The sequence below is a fragment of the Chlorella variabilis genome (genome assembly GCF_000147415.1).
Source record: "Chlorella variabilis unplaced genomic scaffold CHLNCscaffold_12, whole genome shotgun sequence".
NCBI classification, from domain to species: Eukaryota; Viridiplantae; Chlorophyta; class Trebouxiophyceae; order Chlorellales; family Chlorellaceae; genus Chlorella; species Chlorella variabilis.
The window spans coordinates 668,021-679,146 of record NW_005435076.1 but is presented as its reverse complement, the minus strand read 5'-3'; the positions used below and the strand labels follow the sequence as shown (position 1 = coordinate 679,146).

Sequence of the window (11,126 nt, the reverse complement as noted above, 5' to 3'; positions counted from 1 at the left end):
CATCGCACACTGCTCAACGCTCATTGCCCTATATCCCACCCAGCCGCAGGACTCCACTGCCGCCCGCGCCCCGCCCCATCTGGCCGCTTGCGCGCCCCATCCCCCCTCGATGGGGCCCGCCCACACCGGGGCCTCCCCCCTCCCGCCCACTGCTTTCTCAACGGCCCCGAGCCGGGGCTGCCCTCATTGCATACATAGTGCGCCTTTCCCTGCTTTTCTAGTGACCTAGCGTTCCGCACTGCCGTTTGGCCAGCCCATGCTCCCGTACCGTTGCGTTTCTCCCCAATGCGCCATGCCACTTTGCCAGTCATACACACGTTTCGATGCGTGCCCTGTCAGCTGCTTGCGTTGCATGTCGCCTTGCTCCACCCCTGTTTTATTGCTTTCTCTGCTTTCGCCCGGTTCCCGTCCCGTTTCGGCGGGGAGTCTATGTTGCAAGCTAGTTCTTGCTTTACCAGACTTTAAGCCCACACAAGCAAGCTTCTGTGTGGACCTGCGCATGCCCCTGGCTGCCTGCGCATGATCACCCGCCCTACTACCTTCTTGCCTGCAGCCCTATGGGCCTGTGGACACCAGGGTGGTGCCCTCGGTCGATTTTGTGTGCCGGGACTACACCAAAATTGCACAGTGCGTCAGCGGCACCTGGGGCGAGTACGTGGGCATCACCTGGGATGGCTTCCTGGTGGTGCCAGCCAACGGCACCTATGAGCTCTTCCTCAACTCCGATGATGGAAGCGTGCTGTTCCTGGACGGCGAACTGCTGGTGGACAACGATGGCGGCCCGCACGTGGAGCGCGAGCTGTCAGTGGTCTGGATGGCGGCGGGCTACCACGAAAGTGAGCCCTCTCAGCCCGCCTGCCAGAAACGCGCCACACCTGTCCTGCTGGTTGGCGATGCGCTGTGCCGTTTCCATCCCCAGGTACCCGCTCTGGTTGCCCTATGATGCAGTGCGCATTGAGTGGTATAACCAGCGGGGACTTGCCGTCTGCCAGCTCAAGTGGGCTTCCACGGAGCGAGGCATGGCCAAGCAGGTGGTGACAGGGGACGCGCTGCAGACCACCAACCCCAATGCTGGCAGCACTCCCGCTCTCTACGTGGACGGCCTCAACCTGTTTGTCTACCAGACCGGACAGACCGCCAACAATTTCATCGACTACTCCACGCTGGCGCCCTCGGCGCTCAAAGTGCAGAAGATTCAGCGCCACCTGGACTGCTATCCTGTGTCCCGCTGCTTTGGTTCTTCTAGTGGCGCCCTATCGAGCAACGTGTGGGCAAAGGTGGGATCAGCACTGCAAAACACATACTCTAAAAAGCCGCAACACCATTCCCTGGCGAGTGGCGCCTGCCTCTCTCCATTGCACAGCCCTTACAACTCTTGCCCTGCACCCGTATTGCAGTTTGCCGGCTACATCCTGATCCCCACAGCCAGCAGCTACACCTTCTGGCTGGACTCTGATGACGGCAGCCGCTTACTGCTCGACAACAACCTCGTCCTCGACAATGGCGGCATGCACTCGATGCTGGAAAAGAACGTGACCGTCACCCTGGCAGCTGGCTGGCAGCCCATCCAGATTGACTACTTTCAGGGCCCCGGCGTGACCGGCATGCGCCTGTCCTGGCAGGGCCCTGGCTTTGCCCGCAAATTCCTCCAGTACCCCTACATCGCCTCCAAGCTGCCTCCCGCGGAAACGTGCACCGGCGACTGCGTGCCTGCTGCCAACGGTTGCAAGCCCGGCCGCTTCCTGGCCAATGGGCAGTGCAAGGTCTGCCCGGCTGGCTCCACCTGCCCTGGCGGCAACGCCCCGGTCACCGAGTGCTCCCCGCGCTCCTATGCCCCGGATGCTGGCATGGCCAGTTGCAACCCCTGCCCCGAGTACTCCTTTGCCTACTTCCCTGGCTCCACCGGCTGTCTGGCCTGCTACTTTGGCGAGCCCAAGGTCGTGGCGGGCAGGGATGATGGGTTCTGGCCATGGTGAGTGGGAGCTGTGTGGAGGGGGGTTGGGCGGTGTGTGTGTGGGTGGCAACTCTCTTCACTCTGTCGTTCGGGGTTTATTGAAACCAACAGGCAGCATGCCAGCAGCGCTGCTGCTGCTGCGCTGCCAGCGCCTCCCCCGCCCCCGATCTCGAGAGAGACATAAAGCCGCCTCTGTGCATGGCTGCAGGAACATGCCGTCCGAGCAGGCGCGTGCTGGTGAGTGGGGACCGTGTTTCAACTGGCTGATGTAATTCCTTGCAATGCCCCTCATTATGATAACATAGCTGGCTTACCTATCTCTCAGAGTGCTCATCTTTGCTCACTAGCCTCACATATTCCTATGCAGGCTACCGCTCCGCTGTCATGACCGACAGCCTGGCCAGCTGCCCCTTTGCACACCCGTTCAAAACCGACTGCTCCGCCACTGCTGGACGAACAGTTGCGTTTGAGACGGACGCCTCCTGTCTGGTGCGCGTCTATGTCCTGGGCGATCCCAGCTGCTCCCAGACAGACAACATGACCATTGTGGATGGGTAAGGGTGCAGGGCAGTCAGACTTTGGGTGTGTGCGGCTGGCGCTGGTGCTGGTGGCGACCATGTACAGAGGTGCGGCAGACAGTGCTTCCACACAGTGGCAATTTAAACCTGGTACGGGCATGTCCCTTCAACTGCTGGAATGTGTTGCTAACGCCCCGCTTGCAGTGCCTACCGCAACACGTACTTGGTTGAATCGATGCCTGGTGACATCACCGGCCCCCGCATTCTGGCAAAGACAGCTGGAACCGACATGGGCCTCACTTTCAGACACCCCACCGACAGCACCCTGGCCTGCATCACTCCCATGACTGTCCCCCACGAAGATCCCGAGAAAGCCTGCCCCGTTGGAACCACGCTGGAGGTCCACTCGCAGGTGGGTGGCAGGCTACCAACTCATCTGCGGCAGATCTCAGCTGCTGCATGTGCAGCAGGGTGCAGCTCAGCTGCCGGACTGCTCACTCTCCTGCCCACCCCTGCAGAACAGCACCGACCCTCTGGTACCAGTGTTCAAGTACACAGCCTGCGTGCCGTGCACCACCGGCAACAAGTGCCCCACGGGCTCCTCTGTGGCCTGCGCCGCTGGCTCCTACACTGAGCTGGTGGGCGCCGCCGCCTGCTTCACCTGCCCCAACGGCACAGCCAGCCAAGCAGGCGAGTCGGGGCCGCAGCCATGCCATACAACCGCCGCGTGGATGAGGGGAGGCCTGCTACTGCATAAAGGCTTTGCCCTCACCTCACCTTCCCTGCACACACTCACGCCCACCTGCAGGCGCCGAGACGTGCCAGGAGTGCGCGCCCGGCACTGAGCCTTCCTCTGGCAAGGCCACCTGCCAGCTGTGCCCTGCTGGCATGTTCAACCCTGTGCCTGGTGGAGCTTGCCGCCAGTGCCCCGTTGGCACCTTCCGTGTGGCTGGCGGCGGTGATGGCACCCAGTGCACCAAGTGCCCTCCCGGCACCTTCACAGACCTGACCGGCCAGGCAACCTGCACTCCTTGCGCCACTGGTTACGCCAATGCCGGTGAAGGCGCCACGACCTGCAGCCCCTGGTGAGGCCGCTGCTGCTACTGCTCTCCTTTGCTGCATGAGCACCTCTGCCAGGTCAGCATTCCAGCATCACACCTGCTGACATTCAGCTCCAATGTACCCCATGCAGCGGCCCCGGCACTTTTGCCAACGGCACCGGCTCCTACACCTGCAACACCTGCCCCGCGGGCTCCTACTCCAACCAAGCCGCCAACCCCACCTGCACCAGCTGCCCCCCTGGCGAGATCACGGCCAACTTGAATGGCGCCGGCGCAACCAACTGCACCAAGTGCAAGCTTGGTACATTCAAGCCTGCTGGCGCCACCGACAACAAGTGCCGTACCTGCCCCGCTGGCTGGGAGACGGGCGTGAATACCACCGGCGCCTCCACCTGCACCGAGTGCGCACGCGGCAGATACAGCGGTGCGGCCAACACACCGCTGTGCACACCGTGTGCCAAGGCCACCTTTGCCGCGGCCACTGGCTCCAAGGCGTGCAAGCCCTGCCCAGCTGGCCAGCTCACCGACTCTGCTGGAGGTGCAGCGGCCGATGGCACAGGCGGTCACTCCTGTACCAAGTGCGGCGCCCGCCGCTTCCGCCCATCCATGTACGCCGCCAACACCTGCACATTTTGCCCCAAGGGCCGCGAGACCAAGCTGGCGACGGGCGCAGCAACCTGCATAGCCTGCATCCCCGGCACCACCCTCGTCTCCACTTCTGACCTCAACTGCACGGCGTGTGCACCTGGCGAGTACGCCGACAAGCAGGGCTCCTCAGGCCCCTGCAAGAAGTGCCCCAAGGGCTACGGCGTCGCTGATGAGGGCAACAGCGCCTGCGACGTCTGCGGCCCCGGCACCTACCAGGACGAGGAGGGCCAGGTTGGGTGCAACGACTGCCCTGTGGGCACCTACACCGAGATGACCGGCAGCACCGAGCTAGAGGCCTGCCTGCCCGCCCCCAAGGGCAACTACGCCCCAGGCACAGGCAACGACGGCTTCATCCCCTGCGAGGGCGGCACCTACCAGGACGAGGAGGGCCAGGGTGCGTGCAAGCCCTGCCCGCCGGGCAACCAGTGCCCTGCGGGGTCGGTGGAGCCCAAGAAGTGCCGCCCTGGCTTCTATGCCGACAGCCGGCAGCCCTTCTGCAAGGAGTGTGCCAAGGGCACGTACCAGGACAAGGAGGGGCAGCGCGCCTGCAAGCCCTGCCCTGCTGGCAGCTACTGCCAGGCCACCAAGATGGCCACCCCCACGGCCTGCCCGGCTGGCAAGTTTGTTCTATGCCGACAGCCGGCAGCCCTTCTGCAAGGAGTGTGCCAAGGGCACGTACCAGGACAAGGAGGGGCAGCGCGCCTGCAAGCCCTGCCCTGCTGGCAGCTACTGCCAGGCCACCAAGATGGCCACCCCCACGGCCTGCCCGGCTGGCAAGTTTGGCGTCAAGTTCTCCTCCATCACCCCCAACGACTGCCAGGCTTGCCCCATCAACGTGAGTGTGTGGCACTATTCTGAGCTGCTGCAGGCTTTCAGACTGCTCCAATGTTTTGGATTGCACCTGTGCGCATTGGTGCTCGCTTGATGGATGTTGAGAGTCGCTCGCTGGCCCGGGTCTTTTCTCCTGATGCAGTCCTACACCGATGCTCCAGGCAAGAGCAAATGCACCAAGTGCAGCACCGGCCAGTGGACAGCCCGCAAGACCGGCCAGAAGCTGTGCTGGTCCACCAGCAAGACTCTGCCTGGCCAGTAATGGCGCTGGCGCCTTGCTGCCAACCACTGCGCAGTGCATGCAGTGTCAAGGTGACCTCTTTGACACAATGGCTTTCTCCTTTGCACTTCCTCATGATCTGTCACCTCATAACTGGCCCCAGGCATGTGCAGTGTGGTTAATGCTGCACTAACATAAACAACGCACCGGCCGCCTGCCCCATATCAATCACGCACACAGCTTCATCAGCAACAATAGCTGCTGCCATCGCCGTCACCTCCTAACCACGCCATTCTTGTTTGAAAACCAACCTTAATTTATGTTTGATATGTGGATCCCTATATCTCTGCTGTTGCCTACTACACTACTGTCGCATGATTTTGTCGCCATGCGCAGCGTGTACCAACAGGCATTCTGGTGGGGTTGGGTGCAACGCAATGCCCCATTTGGCATGTCTGTCCTGCTCCACAGGCTGTATGTAATGTTACACATTAGAGATCCCCGGCGCTGCTGGCAAGAGAACGTTTAACAGCAGTATGAAAGAAATGCAGAAGAGAGCTGGCAGAAACAGTACAGCGGGCCCAAAAAGGGCAACACAACTCTGAGCAGGGCAAGTCCACAGCCTCCAGCAGAAAGCAAAGAACACAAGCAAGAACACAGCTGATCACCAGCACACACCCAGCTGCATCCCCTCCAGCGTGAGTGCACTGTGCTTGACAGAGAACCGCAGCTGTGCCAGGCACGTGCACGGAATGTGCGGCTGTGGGTTGAGCAGGGCCAGTGCATGCGCAGCGCCAGCCGCTGCAGCAGGGCAGAGGGAAAGCGGGCATTCTAAGGTGGAATCCCAAACCAAGGTGTCCAAGTCCCCCACCCATTTCACAAGTGCATCATTGCATCTGTCCAGCAAGCAGCGCATGCAGGCTGCCAGGATCAGGCGATTCTGTCATGGCGGGAGAACCTGCTGGGCGCTCACGTCGAATGTGCAGCACCAGCGGCAGCCAGCGCTGCAAGATGTACAGCAGGCGAGGACCCTCCACGTGGCTGGACTCTGTGACAATCAGCTGGCAGGGGCTGCCCTTCAGCTGGGAGGCGACGTTCTGCAGAGGGGGCTGTGGCAGCAGTACCGATGCAACAGGCAGCCTCCAAGGCAACGAGGTATGCCCCTCCCCCCCCGCACACACACACCACCTCAACCACCCCCCTGCGTACAAGCAGCAAATAAAGACAAGAGGCCAGGGAGCCGCTGTGGCAGCCGGGGACGCCTCACCGCTGCTTCGTGCAGGGAGGCCAGGATGCGGCAGAGGGCCATGTCGCGCGGGCGTGAGCGGTCTCCGGCGGGCAGGTCGGCCAGAGCATGGAGGTCGTCCACCAGCAGCAGGTCGGGAGGCCCCGCGGGCAGTGCATGGATGAGCGACACATAGCGCAGCAGATCTGTCCCTGTGGCCAGGCAGGGTGGTGGGGGGAAACAGCAAGATGTGTGGCGACGGGGAGTGGCAGCGGTGGTGAGGGCACGGGCAGCAAGATCGGGCTGGACCCGCGCTGTCGCTCGAGGACAAGGGGAACCATGAATGGGCAGCCCCGCCCACCGCTGGACAGGTACTTGATGTTCACTCGCTGCCAGGCAGCGTCCGAGATGGCGACGCCGCCCGGCAGCAGCGGCGGCATCTGCTCCAGCTTCTGCCTGCGGAGCAGCAGGAGCAAGGAGGTGGGCAGGCGCCACGTGGCGGGCAGGCGCTACGAGGCTGCTCCCGCCCAAGGGCCAGCTGCTGTGGTAGCTGCCCCCGCACCTGCGGCACAGCAGCAGCACCTCCTTGCCCTGCCGCGCAGCCACGAGCGCTGTGTGGAAGAGCAGGGAGGTCTTGCCGCTGCGCTCGGGCCCGCTCAGCAGGCAGTGGCGGGTGGCGGGCGGGAAGGGCGGCAGCGCCCACAGCTGCTGCCGCAGGTCCGGGGGGCACTCGGCATAGCCAAGGAAGTCAGCCAATTGCATGGACGCAGCAAAGGCTGCGCCCAAAGGCTCCCACACTCAAGCACCAGGCCCCCGCCTCCCGATGTTGATCGTGGCTCTGGCCGAGGCGCTTTGCAAGGCCAAAGAATAATCGGGAGCATTGGTTTGCTCTTGGCAATGCCGGAGCATTTGTGCTGAGTTGGCGTTCCTTCAAAGAACAGGGCGAGAGCCCCAGATCGTGACCCAAACCACACACCTGCACCCGCGGCAGCCGCGGCACAGTCCTCCTGCTGGCGACGTTTCAGACCGCCAGAGCTATCCCCCAGCGCCTGCAAGCTCGGCGCTCAGCCTCCGCCTCGTTGCGCCCCAGGACCCTCCCTCGCCATGGGGGTGCTCTTCAAGCAGGTGAGGGGATGGCGAGAGCGCGCTTGGAGCAGCTCGACACCATGGGCTAGACCCGCTCACCAGACCTTCCTGGCTCTCCGCAGTACCTCTCCGGCGATAAAATATACACGTGCAGCCAGTGCAAGACGCACTGCACCGACCACGGCCAGCTGATTAGCAAGGTGAGGGGGGGCACAGTGAAGCGCCGGCGCTAGGCCTGGGTGTAACCCTGCCCCCTCATTTTCTCTATGCCGTAGTATGGGTTAAATAACCATGGTTAGCATACTTGCTTATTTCACCGTTAGACAAAACAGCAACCCACCCAGAACCCCGCTAACCCGTACTATGCCATATGTATGCGTTAGAGCGGCGCGTTAGAGCGGCGCTGGCGGCATGAAATGCAGGCAGCATGTTCCAGTTTATGGTGCTAGATGCGTTTCCCATTGACAATTGCACCCTGGGAGCTCTGGAGCATGTATGCGGATTTTTTCTAGTCCCTCCAGGCTTAGAGTGACCCCGATTGGCGTGTGCGCTGTCCCCACGCCGCCGTTACTATACCGTCCCCCCCCGCGGTTACTGTGCCGTATGAACCCTCTCCCAAAGCGTAGTAACCACCCTCAAAATTCTTCTATGCCATAGTAACTGATTAGTATGCTAACGTAGCATACTAACCCGTATGGTCACAATCAGGCCTAGCCGGCGCCGCCGCTGGTGCACGTGGTGCGGTGTTCGAGGGAATTCGCCCACCCACCGCTGATGCAGGCCTTCCAAGGACGGCATGGGCGAGCGTACCTGTTCAGTGACGTGTGAGTGTGGCAGCCCCTTCTCAACACGCACGCTCCCGGGCTGGCACCCGAGATTAGGCTCAGCATGACCGGTTCTGAATCTTACACCGCTTTGCCAGCAGCCCGGCTGCCGTCCAGCATGCGCTACCAGCCTCCAATATGCCTCCCTGCCCTGGCCGCTGCCTGCCACCCCACCTGCAGCGTGAATGTCACGCTGGGACCACGCGAGGACCGCATGCTCATCACGGGGCTGCACACCGTGTGCGACTGCTACTGCATCACCTGCAACAGCGTGCTGGGCTGGAAGTACGAGGTGTGTTACTATGCGTGAGGGGGCAGGGATTGTGCGGGACTGTGTTTTGACCGGGGTGCATTGCAGGCCCAGCATTGCCGGCATGAAGTCCTGAGCAGCGGTGGCTGGCTGTCCCTGGCGGAGCGCAGGTGGCATACGAGGAGAGCCAGAAGTACAAGGAGGGCAAGTACATCCTAGAGAAGGTGAAACCAGCTGCCCCCGGCCCGTGGGCTGGCTGGCCTGGCTGGCATGACATCAAAAGCCTGAGATGTCTGATCCCGCCTGACCATCCGCCTCAATGCAGGCCAAGGTGCAAAAGGAGGGGTCATGGTGACTCGTGATGGCGTGGCCGTTGCTTCTGTAGTGCACTGCCCATGAATGAACTTGTGCCCACTCCCGCTTCCATTGTACACTGCCAGGGCTCCCCCATCCTCTTCTTTCCACTATCTTGATTCAGTGTACCATAACTCCCCTTGCTGCCACCTGTATCGTTTTTTCCCAGCATGCAGCCTGTAGCCTTGATCGCGTCCCCCCCCCCCCCCAGCCATGCCCGCCAGCAGACCCCTTAGGCCAGCTTCTTCCCCAACAATGGGAATTCCCCTGAAACCTTTTTGCGCTTTTTGGACTCCGACCCCCCACCCCCGGATCCCCTCCCCTCCACTCTCCCCCCATTGCATGGGCCCTAGCCAGCTACATCACCAATTTGGTGTTGTTGTTTTGTTGTCCATGCTGCAAACTATCCCCTCAGGCCAATCATGCCCATTCCCTACCAACGCCCGCCATGGCTCCTCTGCTACCTAATCCGCCGTGCACTATGTAACATGCATGTTCTACTAATAGGCACAGGCAGTTGCACTGCATGGCATTGCATTGGCAAGTCAAAATACAGGCACAGGCGTGCATTAACTGATGCCTGGTCAAGGACTAGTCATGTGCCAGCGGTCGGTGGCGCGGACTCATTCGATTTCCGCCGCAGCCACCGCATCGGGTGCCCCAGTGCATGCAGCAACTTGTTGGCGGCATTGCCAGGTGGCGTTGCGCTTGCTGCTGCCGCAGTTGCTGTTGCTGTGCCCTGCTCTGCTATCGCTGGCATTGCAGCACCAGCAGCTTGCCGTGCTGCAGATTGCTCGGCTGGCACTGGTCTGCTGCCCGGGGGAGCAGTTGCTGCGCCCATGCTGCTGCTGCGGCTGTCTTTGCTGCTGCCGCTGGAGATGGTTCCATCTGCCGCATCCACATCCACATCTGCGGAGCCTGTTGGCTGTCTTGGGAGCACTCTGCTGCTCACCCAGTGCCATGCTGACTTAAGGTGCTCTACCGCCGGCTGCCCTGTCCCCTGCTGCTCGTGCTGCCCTCCTGTCCCCTGCTGCTGGTGCTGCACATCACCCGAGCCAGTGCTGGGGGCCTGCTGCCCTCGCCCATGCACGCCTGCTGTGGGGGAGTCGTGCAGTGCTGATGCCGCCGGCCCCTGCGCTGCCCTTGCCACTTGCTGCTTCTGCAACTCCAGCACGAGTGCCTCCAGCTGGCTGAGGCGCTGCTGTATGTCTTTGCTGCCTGCTGCTGGGGCGTCTGCACCACTGTTGAGCGCAACAACCGCTGCTGCAGCTGGCATGCCGGGCGCCCCCTGCTGGTGCCTAGAAACTGCTGCAAGCTTCTCGCTCTCCTTTTTCAGGGCCTACAGAGTGGCCCCGCCAAAACACAGCTTCCAGAGTTCAGAAAAAGGTTGAGGCTGGCAGTGTCACGTTCCCTTCTCGCTCCACAACGCATGCACTGATTCCATGGCCAGCTGGTTAACTGCCTCGCTTGTGCAACGCCTTTCCTGTTGCCAACAACTAACCTGCATCTCACGCTTCTGCTGCGTTATTGCCATGTCATGCTGCGCCCACTGCACAAGTAACAGCAGCACTGCACCAGGGCACCAGACCAAGCTAGTTGAATTGGCTGTCAAATGCACCTTTAGACACAATGATGAGGCAGCAGAATGGGAATGGCAGGGCACTCACTGCCTGGAGGGATCAAGGCCAGCAGAAACTGCACTACATGCCAGTCCCACCTGCAACCAGCGATACACAGAGAGGGCATCCATGGGCACATTCGCAGGCAGCAGGCAGCGATGCAATACGCATGGTTGCTGCTCAACCAAGCCAGGCAAAGGCGGTCAAGTGGGCACAGCCAGCGCACCGGCCAATGAGCGACTGGCGCTGTGGCTGGTTGGAGAAGAGCATCTGGGCGCTCTTCCAGCCGCCGAACTTCTCCTCTGCGCCACGACACAGCAGCGCCAGGCCCGCGGTGAGTGCCAGGCGGCAGCAGCGGCGGCGGCGGTGTCCGCAGGTTAAGCCCCGACTGTCCTCGGTCAGACGCCCCTGACACAGCTCACCATCAATCTCTTTGAGGGTTTTAGACTGCTGTGCGCTCGCTTGGTGTTGCTGGTTGCGGCTCTGCAAGTGGAGCAGCCCCCGGCGCAGCAAGGCCTTCACCCGCATCGCAATGG

General features: G+C 61.8%; 3 protein-coding genes across 3 annotated transcripts; 2 read left to right on the top strand and 1 right to left on the bottom strand.

Annotated features, from left to right (window-relative positions):
- Positions 1 to 3,360: 3,360 nt before the first annotated feature.
- On the top strand, positions 3,361 to 5,039 carry CHLNCDRAFT_24359 (hypothetical protein; the record flags this gene model as incomplete). The annotated part of the gene is made up of 3 exons (XM_005847049.1): positions 3,361 to 3,529; positions 3,950 to 3,987; positions 4,326 to 5,039. 3 exons carry the CDS (start codon positions 3,361 to 3,363, stop codon positions 5,037 to 5,039), a joined length of 921 nt encoding a protein of 306 aa, XP_005847111.1.
- Positions 5,040 to 5,896: 857 nt separating this feature from the next.
- Positions 5,897 to 7,219, bottom strand: CHLNCDRAFT_134828 (hypothetical protein; the record flags this gene model as incomplete). The annotated part of the gene is made up of 5 exons (XM_005846861.1): positions 5,897 to 6,033; positions 6,206 to 6,329; positions 6,500 to 6,669; positions 6,819 to 6,913; positions 7,020 to 7,219. The coding sequence occupies 5 exons, from the start codon at positions 7,217 to 7,219 to the stop codon at positions 5,897 to 5,899; spliced, it is 726 nt and encodes a 241-aa protein (XP_005846923.1).
- A 342-nt stretch (positions 7,220 to 7,561) lies between these two features.
- On the top strand, positions 7,562 to 8,972 carry CHLNCDRAFT_134827 (hypothetical protein; the record flags this gene model as incomplete). The annotated part of the gene is made up of 6 exons (XM_005847048.1): positions 7,562 to 7,582; positions 7,666 to 7,743; positions 8,324 to 8,367; positions 8,548 to 8,659; positions 8,788 to 8,841; positions 8,943 to 8,972. 6 exons carry the CDS (start codon positions 7,562 to 7,564, stop codon positions 8,970 to 8,972), a joined length of 339 nt encoding a protein of 112 aa, XP_005847110.1.
- Positions 8,973 to 11,126: the final 2,154 nt, after the last annotated feature.